Below are 16565 nucleotides of genomic sequence, written 5' to 3'. Positions count from 1 at the left end.
GCATTGTTTATTGTACCTCTGATGGTGTGGCCTGACCAGACACAGCGTTAGCTCTGGTCACAGGCACATCCAGCCCCTGTGCTGCTGGGGGCAACTCTCCAGCCACGACAGGGAACAAGGAGAAATTCTCATTTGGTTGAAGGCACAGCTGCACATCTCGATTGGTGTGTAGCTGATCTCGCTGCAGGGGCTTGTAATCCTCTCCTTAGGTCCCTCCTGCTGTGTGTGCCTATGGAGCGATGTAGGGATCACCTGGAGGTGGCTGTTCCCATCTCGGGGAGCCCTTAGCCTGGGTGTGCTCATGCTGAGCCATCACCCTGATGATGCACCAGCCCCTGCACTCCTTTGGGATGAGCCAGTCTCCACTCCAAGCTGCAGGCACACACTGTGGTTTGATCGCTTCTGCAGCGTGGACATGACGTCCCAGAGCAGAAACCCGTGAGTTCCTCCCCTGCTGCTCAGCAGAGATTGTTGCAGTGCAAAAACACTCAGCAAAGGAGAAAAGGAGTCTGTTTCTTCTGTGAAGGGGCCACACTGGCTTTCAGACCAGTGTTAAGAGCTGTCAATGCAGCTACTTACATGTTGAAAAGATTTCTGAGATAGTGGCGGTGTTGAACAGCCAGAATCTCTTGCCCCTCATTTTGTGATACTAAGCAAATTCTAGAAAATAGTCCCCTCCTAGGGACTGGGCTCCTAAAGGCATCAAATAGGTCAAGGGGCTTGTTGCTGGTTGCTTCTGTTAATGTTTTGTTTTTCTTCGAATTCTGGCTTTTTCTTAGCGCAGCTTAGGTGCAAACGAAATTCCTTCACGTGGAAAACACAAGATGCTATGAAGAAACACCCTGAGCAAATCAGACATGACAACCCAACAGATCCAGGCCAGAGGTGAGTGTTGAGCCACACTCACACACCTGGAAATGCCGGGCAGCCCGGTCCCAGTGGAGCCCTTGCAGCCACGGGGAAATGAGGGACACAGCTCAAGGCACGAGGGACATCTTTACTGTGGTTGTTGGCAAAGACCAGCTGTAACCCTGCTCATGTGTTCTCCCGCAAGGCTTCTGCTACCTCGGTGGAATAAGGTTTAAACCAGGTGCTAGCAACTTGCTGACTTGGAGCTGTGAAACAGCAGCCATCTGCAGATCACAAGTGTCTGGTTTTGCCTGCAAATGCCATTCCTTTGGTTCGTGCAGCTCGTGGGTTTGGTGGGTACCGCTGGCGGTACAGACAATGCTCGTCAGGAAGAGCCGGAGCAGTGAGAACAAAGGGCTGGTTCTGTTCAGCAGAGATATTTGAGAGCTAGGACAGCTCTCCCTGTCCTTGTGTCCACCCTGCTCTGCCCTGAGGTGGCTGGGAAGCGTTCCTGTTGTGATCACGATGGCATGGGGGAGGACAGTGGTCCCCTTTCCTATGCTTGTGTGCACACTACACTGTAAGGCTTTTTCAAGTCAATTCTTTCTAAAGAAAATGCCTTTGTCCACAATGGATGGCCAAAGATGGTAGGTTTGTGATTCTAATGGTCTTAGAGGGTGAACATATCCTGCAGTATATTCTCTACATCCTTTCACTTAGGCACCCAGAGCATGACCAAACATCTTCCTCACCTATTTCAGAAAAGAACAAGACAGAAAAAGCAACGGGTAATATATCTGACTGTATTTCAAAGTTGTTGATTGTAAACAAACTTTGTTGAAGAAATAAATCACATGACAAGATATCAGAGTGATACTATAAATCCATTTTGTTATTGTTGCCACACTTCACATTTTTGGAACTCAGAATTCAGCTTATGGTGTACAAAACTTGTAAAAATTTATTGCAAGCGTGCCTTTGTGTAGAACAAAACTGGTGTCACAAAAGTAGTTCCCTGTCCCATGCAGAAACACAGTTGTGTGTCTCTTACTGTGAAGAGGTCACACACCTGCATTTCCTGAAAGACTTGACTGTTATAAAATTGTTCTGAGAAGATATTTAAAAAGAAAACGGAAAAATAAAAGTAATTTGCAGTGTATACCTTACCTCTGTAATTTATGCTTTCAACAGAAATCTTTAGAATTATAAAGAATATGGAACTTTGCAACAGAACCGCAGTTGCTGATGGTGTGAGCACAGCCCAGTGGTCTTGAAAGCACTCAGCCAGCTAAGGCCCAGCTTCGCATTTGGAACTGTCACTGCATTTGATGGAATGTAAGTTGCACACATTGAAAAATAAATTAAAACAAAATGTCAAGGGGGAGACTCCTTCTCTGGAATCCCCATTGTTCCTGTTTCTACTGTGGTGCTTCCACAGTCTGTAGCTTCCATGCTGTGCTGACATGCAGCAGTGCTGTGACTCCAAGGCTGATGACTACTGAACATATATAGTCTAAGGAAGGGCATGGAGTGAGGCCAGGGATGTAGCTAAAGCAGGGTTTGTGTTACTAAATCAGCTGTGCAGACTGGTTATGTTAAACATCAGCCTTTTCTTTTAATTCAAAGGCAGCAGGAGAGGGGGAAATACATGCTGGAATGATGGGAGTTAGAAGGGATCACCTGGCTCCTCTCCCTCCATGTACTCATCCTCTGAACCTTCCTCTGCCTTCTCAAACCCACTTGTCCTTGAACTCCTCCTTGTGTCAGACCATGCTGATTAGCCTCACCTTTACAGGATCAGATTAACTGCTGGCATAAAACCTGAGTTTTGTTATCTCTGATATCAACCCCAGACCATGGGATCAAGCTATTTTTTTATTTCAGTACTGAAATGCCAGGCAAATAATTGGTTCATATCTAGAAGAAAAATCCAGGTTGCAAAATAACTCTGAGAGACCTGCAAACTGTTTTCCATCAAATGAGCAGCTATGTTTCATAGAGACATGCAAATTGTTCAGCGGTCACGTTTTGCAAATGCCTTGACACATATTATTTGAGAACAAGATCACAAAGTTACTTTGACACAAGTGGGTCCGAGTTCTGCACAGCTGAACCTAGTGCACTGTGCTTTGCTTTTCAATTTCTAGGCTTTTGGGGGGGAACTAGTGGAAATAGGTCGAAGTGCTCTGAAGGCCAGAGCACACTGTAAACACTTGAAGTGTGAAAGCATTTGCAGGAGTGTTTATTTTAGAAACAGAGTTGCCAGGGCTGGGAGCAAACTACACAGGCCTGGCATTTTTCCTTTCCTAGAAAAACTTTTGAGACCAGCTTGACTATGAAGTCTGTTTGTCCAAGGACCTTGGATTGAAAATTGTGATCTTGTGTCTCCCCAGCTTTTTTCCCCAGTCAGGTCCTCCACATCGTGGTCCCACAGCACAGCGTGACAGCCCTCTCCTCACCCACGGCCTCCGGGCAACCAAGGTTGTTCAGGTACAGCAAATGATGCTTTCGTGGGTAAGGTTTTCACACTACACATCACATGGACCACCTTGACATCCAATACAAGCAATTATTACTTCAAAAGAGTGATACAAAAGGGATTTACCACTTAAGGCCTTTTCGTGATACCTAACCCATCAGAGTGAAAGGGCTTCAAAAACCAAAGCAAAATACAAAGAATATCCCCAGACCCTGTCAAAGGTCTGTTCATGACAACAATGCAGAGTTGAGGAATACTACTGCCATTCCAGTTGGAGCAGTGGGTGTGGTGCTGCTGAAACATCTTTGGGGTCCATCCAAACCTGCTGGGCAGCACTAATGGGGCAAAGCAGTCAACACCTTCACAGTGATTACAATCAGAACAGCCTGCAGAAACAATACCCTGTTTCATCTGAGACCTGCCAAATAGCAGAAAGGACCAGCAAAGCAATGCTACAAAACTAAACTGAAGGGCCAACTCTTGTCAACTCTTCCAGACTGACCAAGAACCTGCAGGATGCTTTGGATGTGTTCTAAATGCAAGGAATGAGGGAAGCAAGGAAAGCGTGGGGCAGGACGCTTCTCCCGGGCTAGATTTCCAGAGACAAAGCTGTCACTCAAAAGAAGAGGAAGAGATCCTTTTTACAAAGTGGAGTTGTTCCCAACAGTGAGGTGATGATACAGAAGTGCTTCCAGTGATGCTTTTGGAAACAAAGGTAAGTTTAGGAAGAATTGTGACAAGAATGAATATATATCAAGCAGCACTGATGACAGGCTTGCTTTTGAGTAGATGATGTGCTGGTGCAAGTATCCTAGTTAACAGCAGCCCAAACATATACCTCTTTTGAGCTTGGAGTTCCTTGCCCTTGTGAAACTGTGAACAGGCCTTTGACACTTGAATGTTTTTCTCAGCCAGACTGAGATGAGCTCATCTTACAAACAACCAATCTTGTATCAATCCAAGCATGAAGAAAGTGCCATGGCAAACTCCATAACAAAGGATGGAAGACTTAATATTCCATCTAAGCCTCAGTGACTTTTCTCAACTCAGTAATTATTTGTCTGAATTTCACACTGTATACCGGACTATTACAGAGCTTCAGATTTTCCATTTATGTCTTCTAAGTTCTTCTAGGCTTCTTGGACTCCTATGTTTTATCAAATTTTCTCTTACCTTTAGTGCAATTTGGTTTTGACTCATGCCAGCCTGTATGACGGAACCTGTGCTAAGTCCCACAGCCCTTACTTAGGGGGAAACGATATTTGGCATACTTTCATTTCTAGTTTGGAAAAGCGCTTTTGAACAAGAACCAAGTCACTGAAAACACAGAACATGGCCTTAATCAGCAGGAATGCAAACTCCACTTTACAGTTTCGTCACCTCCCTTATCTGTGTGTGCTGTGCCTTGGTGTCTGGTAGGAAAGGAGAAGCTTTGATAAGCTAATGATGTCTCACGAGTGCGGAGGTTGTTACAGCACTTTGCAATCCTTGCTTGGAAAGTACCAGAGATACACAGAATTATCAGAGCAGCATAATTCCCCCCTCGTCAGTGGAATCAGCTGTAGCACAAGGGGACTAAGGCGTGGAAGAATGAGATACTGAAGGCTTCTTTCACTACTCACCAGCTCAAGACAGACTTCTAAATAACTGTTAGAGAGAAAATAACATCTTCAGACAAAAAAAAAAGGCCACAGAAATATAGCTGGAGGTAAAGAACAGGAATGCTGTTTTTGAGTTGCTAAATTCAATTTTCTCTAGGAATTACATGAAGAAAACAAAGTTGTACTTCTGTAAATTATGATTCCTAGACTACTTGTATATAGAAGCGTTGGGGATAGAGAATAGAAAACATAAAATGAAGATGAGATTTCTTTAAATTTATTAAATTTATTGTCAAGTGTACAGGTGGGCTGAAGTAAAAAGTGGCAGAATTCCTGCAAGCCCTTGAAGCATTTTTCAACTGAGACAACAGTGGAAACCACTTCCCAGTAGCTTCGAAGCTCTGGCAAGTGTGGTATTACACACTGGGAAAAGAAATATTTTCCAAGAATGGATCGTGGCACAACAGACATTTCCTGAAAATACTGTGCATAGAAGGTGGTCAGTATGTCTTACTGATGGTCTTGGTTCTTTGAAACAAAGGTTGCATACCATGAACAAGTAATTATCAGTTTTTAGAAGTACATGTCAGTGAAAATTCAATTCAGGAGAGAAAGGAGCTGTGCTGTGCTCCCTTCACCACTTCAATGTCAAACTTCTTTTTTTTTCCTTGAAAAAGTTTAGAGACATTGCTCTGTGACCTGATTGGCATTTTGACTGCATTTTACCTACTACTGAGTTCTCAGATCTCTTATGCAGATTGTCTTAAGGCTACAAACAACCCAAACTACCATTTCACAAGCTATTGCACAATTAGACACACACACACTATAATGAGCATCCTTGCACTACTTTGAGACTTTTTCCCCCGCTTTAATTAGGGAGAAGCTTTAATGTTACAAGCAGGTGGGGAACCAAATCTGAGTAAGCCAGTTTGCAGTAAAGAAAATAATTCTACACAGGCTGAGCTGCAGATGACAAACTTAAGCCTTTTAAAAATTATCCTATATCTTCCTTAATTACTTTGCCTTGGTTATGGTAACAGAAAAAGTGCAAGATGCTTTTTCAACAAGGAGAAATCTTAACTTTCCCCAACCCTCTACACTTCCAGTCAATAAAAGGAAAAGATGAGGGGGAAGAGAGAGTCAGCTGTAGATATAGATATAGACTATACCACATCTACCAGATGTAGATATAGACTACACTTTGGTGGGTTTTGCTTGTTGGCTTCAAGAGCCAAAATTCAGGCATTTTGTACATACAAATATATATAAATATTTTTGTTTACTTATGGAATGTTTGTACATGATAAGGACAACAGTTCAAAATGATGAGGGATGGTTAAGGCTAAGAAAATTAAATTCTTTGCAAAGCTATAATTTTGTCTTCATTTTTCTCCTTTACAAAGGAGACTAAATCATCTTCCCTGTAATAGTCAGCCACTGTGTAATCCCCCATCAACACCAATTCTAGGGAAAACTACTCAGGACCCAGTCCCTGAGGCAAAAAGCTAGGATCTCGTGATTTGAGCTCAAGTAATGCGCGTAATTAACTGCATACATCGGTGAAAATTAAATATTCCAAGCCCTCAGGCCTACTGTCACCTAAAAAAGGGAAGGCATTTTCTGTATGGAATGGCCTAGATCCAGGCCTTTAAGCATACATAGTTATGTAACAATTGGCCAAGGGCTCCAGATTTATCCCAAGGGCCTACAACACAGCTGGAGAGTGGTCTGCCTACTCCTCAGAAATGCCAAGTGGCTCCAAGGTGGTCTTGGAAACCATCCCATGTCTGCTGGGGACGTGGGTATCCTGCACATACCCCAGCATGGCATGGGAGTGTAAGGAAGCAGCTACTGCTCATTTAAGCCATCTCATCGGCCAAGTTCCAGCCAAACTTTTCCTTACTGCCCCAGTATAAATGTATGGGATATAATTAGCTAGTAGCTACACTTCCCCATCCAATACAGGCTGGCATTGTCTGAAGCAGGGAGCAGTAAGAACACTCTGTGAAATTTCCTGAAAAAAAGAAAGCTGTAGGTTTATATTGCTGAACATTTATTTTTCATGTTTCAGGCTAGCTGCTGCCTCCCTTTGAATACTTACAAGACTGACAAGAACCAGCTATCAAACACACTCAGCCTGAAGAGGGATGGTCTCAGTTCTCTGCAGGGCCAAGAAATTTTGAACTCATCCTTGGTTCTCTGTGCAGCTTGGCACTGTCAAGGGCTAGAGTGGTACAAATCCACCCTTTGTCTTGTGGTTAGGAGGCCTCAGTGCAAAAGTTTTGTCCTTCCTCCCATGTTTCCTGGGTGGAGATCTTGTGGACTGAGAAGTGAAAATGATGCTTAGGAATCCCACTGCTGTTCAGTGTGCAGCTGGCAGGCAGAGCAGGATGTGTGGGACAGGCTCCAGGCTGTAGCACATGCAGAACCACCATGGAGTTCACCATCCCCTTCTCTCCTTGTAACCAGGTGAGATCTGCCTCTAGGTCTATTTCAAACAGTAAGACTTTGGTGGAAACAGAAAGGATTCAGTACAAGGATACTCCATGGGCTAGTCATTAAATTACTAATCCCTGCTGGATTCTTCCTCTGTTACTATTTACATGCTTTGCATTTGCATGTCACAGAATGATGAAATCTGAGGAGTTTCCAGACTGGTTACCCTCTATTGCCTCTTGTCAGAAACATACATGTAAGCTGGTAAGATTTACACTGATAAATCAATCATTCACTCCATTCCTCTTGAATCAACTCGAGTCATTCTTTGGGAGTAAAACTTCTCAGGCTTGAGGTCCTCTAATCAACATGGTTTTCTGCCCTGCAAGTTAATGCAATTCTGTTTGTGCCCATCACTGCTAACCTTCAGAATACAGAGTTTTTTGATGATTGAGTTGTGGACTGAAATCAATAAAGCGTCGAGGGCAGGGTAGTACTTCCCCTCAGTATTGATTCCCTTGTTTCAATCATACCTCTCTCTCGTGGCATTGTTTTCTGAAACTCCGGTGGCTTTCAGATTCCATGAGCACCAAAACATGGCCTTGGCCACCAGCTCACAATGATGCTTGTCCTCTACAGTGTCACTCAGAACAGAAGAACTCTTTGGACTTGCTCTGTTTTAGCAAGGTTTAAGGTTGGTTGCAACTGGACTTCCTTCCTTTTCTAAGACACAATGCTACGCTATTTTGCTAAACATGTAATCTGCTTAATTACAACTACTGTGACAAGCCCTGAACTCTACCAAAAAGAATTCCTGCAGAACACCCCACAGTGATAATGGGAAACACTTGGCTATTAGTGACTTTTTTTTTCTGCCAACCGTGTGCCAAACAAAATTCTAAAGTGGACCAGAAAAGTCCAGTTACCAAAGAAAAAGCAAGAAATTATTGTTCTTAAAACTTTAACAGTCCATTACATTAGCTTTTTAAGCGACATTTAAGATACAGTTGAAATCAAGAAAAAAATATAGTTGATATATTTTGATTTCTCACCTGTACACTGACCGTGGCAGTTAAGATGTGAGGCAGTATTACTTACTGGTTTACTCACTGTTAATACTTACAGTACTAATCACTGTTTGTGTACAAAATGTTTCATCTTGGTTAAAAAAGAAAAGCAGTGTAATGTATTTGTCATTTTAAATTCAATAATATAATTGGTTTATCCTAATTTTCCTTTGTTCTAACTGGGATCAAATTGTCTTGTGTTACCTTAATAAAAACAAAGGGGAAAAAAAACCCACAGAAAGAAAAAATCACAACCGGTCCTCAGTTCCTGGCTGCCTGCCTGTGAAGGTGGTGTTTGTCAAGATGCCTGCTGCGGTGTTCCTGTGCTGGGCTGCTCCGCCTGTCCCACCGGAGGACAGCAGCGATGCCTCGCGGGATGGCAGCCGCGCTCAGCCACGGCCCACGGTGCAGCCTCACGGGGCTTGTCCCGGAATTTATTAACGCCAAGGAAGGTGCAGAGTTTCCTGTAATACCCACCTAGGACTGCTGAGCTGTGCCAGCTTCTGACAAGCTCTTGGCCCAAGAGGAACTTTACAAGATGACCCTGTTTTCAACAAATAGCATTTGAGATGATGGCTAATTTAAGTCTGGTTTGGGTGTACAGATTCCCACAGGGCATTCACATATGCAAATTTGTGTCGGCTTTTCCAGTGGCACTTTCTGCACGACATGTTTACATCCAGCTGATACTAGGAACAAAGTTTGCACCTCTCTAGTGGCATCACTTGGCATTTTTGGATGACAGCACTGGTGGTGTCACAAGTTCTTTGTTTTGTTGCTCCAGGCGCGGTATCTTCTGCTTTCCCTCCAGCCCCTGCCTACGCCACCAAGAGCAAAGCATCAGTGGGTGGGTGAGGTGTCCTCCAAGCCCAGAAGCTCCTTAACAAGTCTTTCACCAAACTGTGCGCGGCTGTACCTTGTCACATGGTAGGCCTCTGACATTTTGTAGAGGATGTAGGCATTATTTATAGCGATGCTGATGGCAAACCAGAACACTTGTTGCCAGGTCTTGTTTGGTTTGTGAGAAATGAAATACCTAAAAGGCAAGAAAGGAGGGAAAAACACTGTTCAGCCAAACCATTGCAGCTGGGATGCAAGATATCACCCCAAAGATCCTGCAGTCTCAAAGGACAAGCAGACATGGGACTTAATGCCTGGTTCAAGTATTATTTAAAGAAATTTTGTACAATGTACTTGACAGTCATTTACAGCAAATTTGCAGAATTTTGGAGATTTCTGGTAGTGTGTAAAAGAACAGACATCCTTGCTCTCAGAAGCAAACTTCAGCAATTCTCTCACCTCTGTATCACTCCATGTAAATAAGACTACTGATAACTATTCCTTGAGCTCATCCATGACAAATATCCTTGTGATGGGAGATGTAGGTCTGAACCCCTTAAATTTGTAGCTAAAAAAAAGCCTCAGTCACATTACATTACAGTTTTGGGAAACTTGCTGCTGCTTCTTCTCATGTTTATTGTGAGCAAAGAATGATTGCTGCTGCTGTCAACAGTAGGTGGGAGGATGTGGGGGTAGAGAGAGAGCGTACACTGCTGGTAGGTGGACCACAAGGCAGAACTAGAAAGGACTGACATCTTTATATTTAGGTTCTGACTAATTCTAGGACTGCCAGAATATTCTCTCTTCAGTCATAAGATTTCTCATTTTCCCATTTTCCTACTTTCATTTTTAAGCAACCATATAAATATACTACTCCAGCTCTTTTCCGCATTGATTTCCTCAGATCAGATCCCAACATCATTCTCCAGGGATCACCTCCTCCTCTTTCATATATTCTACTGAATTCTTGCTGCCTTGCCCAGAAATGGCTTGAAAAATCTGTGCTGCTTTTTCTCTCTTCTCAGTTTCTGGCTCTTGATATCTTCTGCACCTCATTGCTATTCCCACAGCCAAGCTTCACTTACTCATTCACTTACACAAGCTATTCTTACTCATTTCTGTTCCTCCCTGCTGCATTAAGAGCTAACACTGAGGACACCAACTGGAATTCAGGAGCCAAAAGTTCTGCTCTCTCATCACGTAGATCACCTTTACATGCATAACTGCATGTCTTTTTTCTTCTGGCTCCAGGTGACGCAAGTATCACCAGGACAGATTATCAACTAAACCCCATCTACTGCTAGAGGCAGAGAGCTGAGCTAGCCTGAGAGACTTACAGAGCTGATAGGCCCTTGCTGAATTCTCTGTCAGTCTGTAGGCTCATCCTCCCATCACTTCTTAAAAGTCATTTATAAGATGCAAAGAACCTGTGTCTCAAAATTTCTTTTCTTTTTTTGACTGATGGATGGGTAGATAGGACCAAACCAACACCAGCAATACAGTTCTTGCTTTGTGTAGAGCCAGCATCTGACCTTTGATTTAAACAGAAGTTCTGTCAGAGACTCAGTGAAAGCAGCATTGGGCCCTCATATGCAGCTCAACGTGAACAACTCAAACCTGGCAGCAACAGAGAAGGTGTGAAAGAGGTACACACAAACATGGACATCTTCTTACTTACTTGCTGTATTTATCATCATATTTGCAGATATAGCTAAGGTGAGCAGCAAAGGCTTCAACTGCCAGTGGGCATGGAATTTCTCCGCTTTTTCTCTTAATTATAACTCCTGCATCAATTAGAAACATAATAGTTTTAAATTGACATCATAATTCTAGCAATTGAAAAATATGTTTTCTATATATGGCTTATAAAATAAACATTATTCAGTTTACCCCCTAAAGCTGGAAAATTATCTGTAACAGAGATGCTAATTTGATTTCTTTTCCGACAGTTAGTACAGTGAGCAAGAGGAAGAGGAAGAAGAGGGATCATTTTTCAGTTGGAAATGAAAATATATTAGACACAAACATCTTTGCCATATATTCAAAGGAACCCACACATTGCTGTAGTCTCACAACAGTAGCCCCCTACAGACAGTATTAGTCTCTCCCGTTTTGGGTCACAAGAAGTTGTGGTCACCTCAAGAGCAGTGACTGGCTGTTATATGCTTTGAATGCTGGAGGTCCCAAATTAGTCCTTTGAAATTAAATCCTTTGTTTATCTTCACTCATGAGGACCAAGAGCAACATTACCTTCTCTTCACTGGGTGCCAATTGACACGGAGAAGAAAATACAGTAAGATGGAAGCAATTGGCTGAACTCAGTGAAGACAGAAGTGAAGCTGGTGGGTGATTGTGGTCTCTTTGAAATGAAAAGCAGCCTGGTTCCTGCTGTGGGGAGCCAGAGCTCAGAAATACCTGTAGGTTGCTCACTGGAGCTGAGCACACATTTGTCTGCCTGCAAGTGCTGCTTCCTGTCCTGCCTGGTCAGCTGGCTTAGTAATTTAGCTCATCATGGGGGATGGCCATCCTGCCTACTGCAGAAATCTGTGGAAAGGCAACAGGCATCACCCTGCAGCCTTCTACCAACCACTCTTTGCACAGACAGGTGCTAGAGCAGGTTACTCCAGAAACGGGCCCCGTTCCCCCATGTGGTGATCTGTCTTTGACCTGGCCTTATCCAACACTTACAGCAGCATTTGTAAGTCCAGTGCCCTCTTAAGAAACTCCACTAACTCTTTTCTGATATATTGTTGCTATCCTTCTTCCCCCTTCCTGGGGAAAACTCCCCGTAGGAAAGAAGGGTGGGTAAAACAAACTTAGAGCATACGAGTCTGACCCCTAACTTTTGACCTTATGCCCCCACAAGTTTCAATTGTTGGCTCTCCAGGGTATGGAGCACCACTTACTCCATGGCTACGGCACACTGCCTGGAGAGACTCCCTTCTCTCAGGTACAAAGCTATTTTCTCCAGGTCTAGAGAAGCACAGGCTTGGTTGCATCCTTTCCCAGCATCGTTTCAGCGCAGGTACAATCCTCAGATTTCTCGCTTTCAAGAAAACCTTCTCCACCTTCTTTCTGCCAACTCTTTAACAATCAGCTTAAATGCTACTCACGTTTTGATTACAGACTTCACCATTTCATTCCTCCTGCTGGAAGTCTCATTCCATCCATTATCTCTGTCAAGCCCCCTGTGCTGTCCTACCTGGCAGGCTCTATTTTGAAGCTAGTATGCGACACATACTAAATGTCATGTTGCAGCTGAGCCATGCAGAAATTTATTTGGGGTGTTTAAAGTCTGATTTTTTGAGACTCCAAAATTATATTACCTCTGAATTTTTCAATACACTCTCCTTTCACCTCTGCCTCCTCAAGCTGGGTGTAAATGTAGCCTAAGGAGCGGGGGCGGGGGGGTGGAAAACCAATCAAACAAAAAAGATTCTTCATTACATTCATGTAATTATTATAGTGTGGTTTTGTTTCTTTTAATGAGTCCTACACATATCTGGTCAGCATGAGGTAAAAGAACTGACACACCACCAGTCTGCTGCATTAGTGCTGTGAAATCACTTGCCATCTCATCAGGGCAGGTCAGGGAAGGGTAAGTATGTTCCTGGTACAAGTGTTATACAAAAAAAACCCCTTAATCATCTTCTTTCTCCTCTTGCTCTCCTCTCTTTCTTCCCCTTCTCTTCCTTTGGAGGATCTGTATTTCCTTTGCAATTTGCTTTGTATTCATAATCTTTAAAAGAATGCATTGCAGTGGCAGAACCATATATTCCCTGTCACTTTCTGTTATATTCCACTGTTTTGAGAATATAAATAGCTTTTTAAGCAGAGTATTTTTAGCCTTGTTTCGTAGCCGTAGCCCACCTTCCCTCCCTGGGAAGACAGCTTCCAGAGCTGGGTCATTCCTAGCTGCAGGTCTCTGTGGCATGTGGTCCCGAGCCAGCTGACTCATCGGCACATCCGAGGAACCATTTCCCCTCCTGGTCCTCCCCCACAGCACTGCTGTGTTCCCATCCCTGGCAGCACTCCAGGGAACACACCACCTGCACTGCAGCCACAGCCTGCCTTTGCTTCCATGCTGGAAAGGGTGCCAACTGCCAGCCTCCATCCTGTCACCATTGAAAGGCATCAGCTTTGGGGGTTCTTTTAACCCCTTTTTCTTCTGAATTTAAATTTTTAAACTGTATGCTTGTGAAGTAGAGCTTGGGAAATACTACCTCAAATGAAACAAGTGAAAAGACAAAGGTTTACATATGTTTGTTTCCTTAAAACACTTATCCTAACCCTATCTAGAATCATGCTTTTTTTAAAAATGGGAATCCCATTAATATCAGCACCTGCATCCATCTTGTCAAACCCTGAGATTTCATAACCATATAAAAGAAGGGACATGGTGTGATCCAAGTGCTATTTGGCTTTTTATCAGGAATTTGATTTCTTACATTTCTTTATCGGAATTGCTGACATTCAGCATTGTACAAGGTTTGATAATCGAGGTATTCCCATCGGGGTCCTCTAGCCCCATCCCCAATCTCACCATACTTAGACACAACCTCCTGACTGTAGTCTCACAAAGGAACACATGGAAATAGTAAACTGGAACCCTAAGCTTATCCATTCTGAAACATGCTTCTGAACACTTGGATTCTTTCCCCAGATTTTCCAATTCTGGGCCAATCTCACAAGCTGATTTTTTCAGGAAACTAGACTGTCATCAGTCACCTGTCACTCCAGCTTCTCCTAGAGTAAGAACCACGCAGAGACTCATACAACTGCTTCATACAATTGTGATACTTCCACATCTCCCATTATTTCTCACAAGTCACTTATGAGACGCTAACATGCCAACTGCAGCTCTTTATTCCTTGCGTATGTGGCCTAAGCTTTGTTTTCTATGCTTAGTTATTGACTGTTGAGCTTTTAAGTAGAGCTAGCTGGTGAAGAGCACCTATGCAAGTCCTTCTCAGAAAGAAGGTACTTAAAAAGGTCTTGGGTTCAACAGTTTTTTGCTGAACATGTTATTCTGGTCATCCTACTGTGCAGCAAGGGAGGTTGCAGCCTGCTTCATCCTGCTACATATGAAAGGCAGAAAAGATTGCAATTATTTCTAGAACACAATAATGGAGATGCTGGGGAAGCGGGCACTAGGTCTAGAATGAAAAACCAAAATGCGGCCTTGTCCCATAGATGGAGAGATTTGGACCAGCGCACAGATGACCTGCTTTAGAATAAGGTAACTTTTTAATCTCTGGGGGTCCCAATCCCTTTTGAATTCTCACTTCTTCTGTAATACAAGCACAAGGAAAAATTAAAGTTTGAGGGCAATTAAAAATTGACTGGATTTTGTTCTAGGCAGAAACTACATACTTGATAGCAGAGTAAGCAGGGTGTGTTTGCAAAACTAAAGAAATTAGATCCATCCTCAAGCATCAGAGATGATGTATTATGACTTGCTGGTTTAAAACATCCATAATAAATAACCTGCTGCATCTAAGAATAGTATTCATAGATCTGCTCTGACAAGTGTACTGCCCTGCTGGTGCCCCTGGCTTGGGTGGAATTTGGACTCCAAGTACAGGCAAGATTTACCTTCTTGACTTTCCTTTAAATTGCAATAAATAGTTAATTATTAGCTCTGTCCACTTCTTTTCTTATCCTAAATGTTCTGGTGACCATCTCTGGCCTTCCGTTTTTAAGGTTTTATCTTCATGGCCTCTTCTAGCCCGTGCACATTTACACTCAGCCAAGAGCAGACAAGCACAGTGCCAAACCAGACAATCCCATTGGCACCAGTCTCTGTTCAACTACCCTGTGTGGGTTTTAACCCTGTTTTACTACCTCCTCTCCCATGGAACACGTGCTGAGCACATCTGTGCTACAGGCCTGCCTCAAGGAGCACAGGGTTCTCCTCTTCCTCATCTATATTCACATGCCTTAGAGGAGACTGGTGGTCCAGCTTCTCTCAAGTTGGTTCAAAGTATCTTTGCTGCACCGACTTCAGCGATGCCAAATCAGAGGCAAGCAATCTGGTCTCTTGCCTTCCCACCGAGCCTCCATCTGTTCCCAGGTCCCTGCTAGAGACTCTCTGCCCAGCATCATTCTTCAAAAAGCCAGTCTCTGTTTTCTGCTCTGATTGACAGTGAACTATGTCAACTGTCCCAGCCAGCATTTGGTGAGCAATGAGTTTGGAAAGCCTTGTCCATCACACACAAAGGTCATAATCATAAATACCTCGCACACAGCACCTACAATCCCATCTATGCCAAAACAGACCCAAGGTCAATCACGAGCCCAACAGCTTACACCTCCATGTGCTGCTTTTAAAGGACGCTGCCAGCACAGTCTGCTTTTGCTCCTCTTTTTAACAGGGCAGTTAACACTGATGTTTACAGAGTATTTTCCTAATATTTATGAATTATAACCAAATGCTCCATGCTAGTCTGTAAAGAACAAGCAGTAGTTTGTTGTGATAACTCTTGTACAGTTAATGCTGCTGAATAATTTAAATCCAGCAAAAACCACAAGGAAAACAGCACAAATCCGGATGGTGAAAGTCCCTCATGGGGAGCAACATTGCTCCAGGGACTGGTTTCAGCTGAGTCCCCAAGTGTCATACTTCCTTCACTTACATCTTTTCAGCATTTGTGCTCAGACATCAGTCCATCTGAATCACCAAGTCCTCACTCTGCTGGGATGCCCAGCACAATTCCTCAGGATCAGCCATGCTTTGCTAAGGCAATGAGCCTCCTGGCGAGGCACTGAACAACACACCAAGTCAGTGCTCTCAGCTTACCATTCAGTAATTCTTAGCTTTGCTTCTGTAATCAGTACACACATGTGAGAGTTGCTTGGGATTCAAAAGATGAGTGTAGAATATGCCTCTGAATTGGTGGCTTTATATTTAAATGTTTATGTTATACTCATTTGTCTCTGGCAGTTATACATAAATCTGAATCATAAAAATTGTAAGAAACCGAAACAGCATTCTCACTGAAAAACTAATTTCAAGAAGTTAGTCATTGCATTTTACTGAAGTTTCCAAACGTTCTTAAAACCATCTTATACTTTCAAAAAGGAAAATATTTCAGTAGCAAGAAGCTCTCTGTAATTATTTGAACTATCCAAATGATCTGTTTTGGTTTCTTTTCATCCACTGCCAAAACCAGTTTAACATACAGCAGGAAGCTTTAATCATATCTACTTCTGGCAAAAAAGATTTGTTTGTGACTAAGTTTTTACTAGATAAGAAAAATTAATTGTAGGATCTGCTTGGAGTTCAAAGTA

At 43.1% G+C, this 16565-nt stretch overlaps 1 protein-coding gene across 1 annotated transcript in view; it reads right to left on the bottom strand.

Annotated features, from left to right (window-relative positions):
• Nucleotides 1-1632: 1632 nt before the first annotated feature.
• PGBD5 (piggyBac transposable element derived 5) overlaps nt 1633-16565 on the bottom strand; it is a 68618-nt gene continuing 53685 nt past the window's right edge. Inside the window, exons 6-7 of the mRNA XM_040059891.2 lie at nt 10954-11059; nt 1633-9471 (exon numbers count right to left, since the gene is read on the bottom strand). Of these exons, the coding sequence (XP_039915825.1) occupies nt 9276-9471; nt 10954-11059 (302 nt within the window). The 3' untranslated portion in view covers nt 1633-9275. The remainder of the gene's footprint in view (nt 9472-10953; nt 11060-16565) is intronic.

The sequence above is a fragment of the Hirundo rustica genome, chromosome 3, assembly GCF_015227805.2.
Source record: "Hirundo rustica isolate bHirRus1 chromosome 3, bHirRus1.pri.v3, whole genome shotgun sequence".
In the NCBI taxonomy this organism is placed as follows: domain Eukaryota; kingdom Metazoa; phylum Chordata; class Aves; order Passeriformes; family Hirundinidae; genus Hirundo; species Hirundo rustica.
This window is presented reverse-complemented; position numbering and strand designations above follow the sequence as displayed.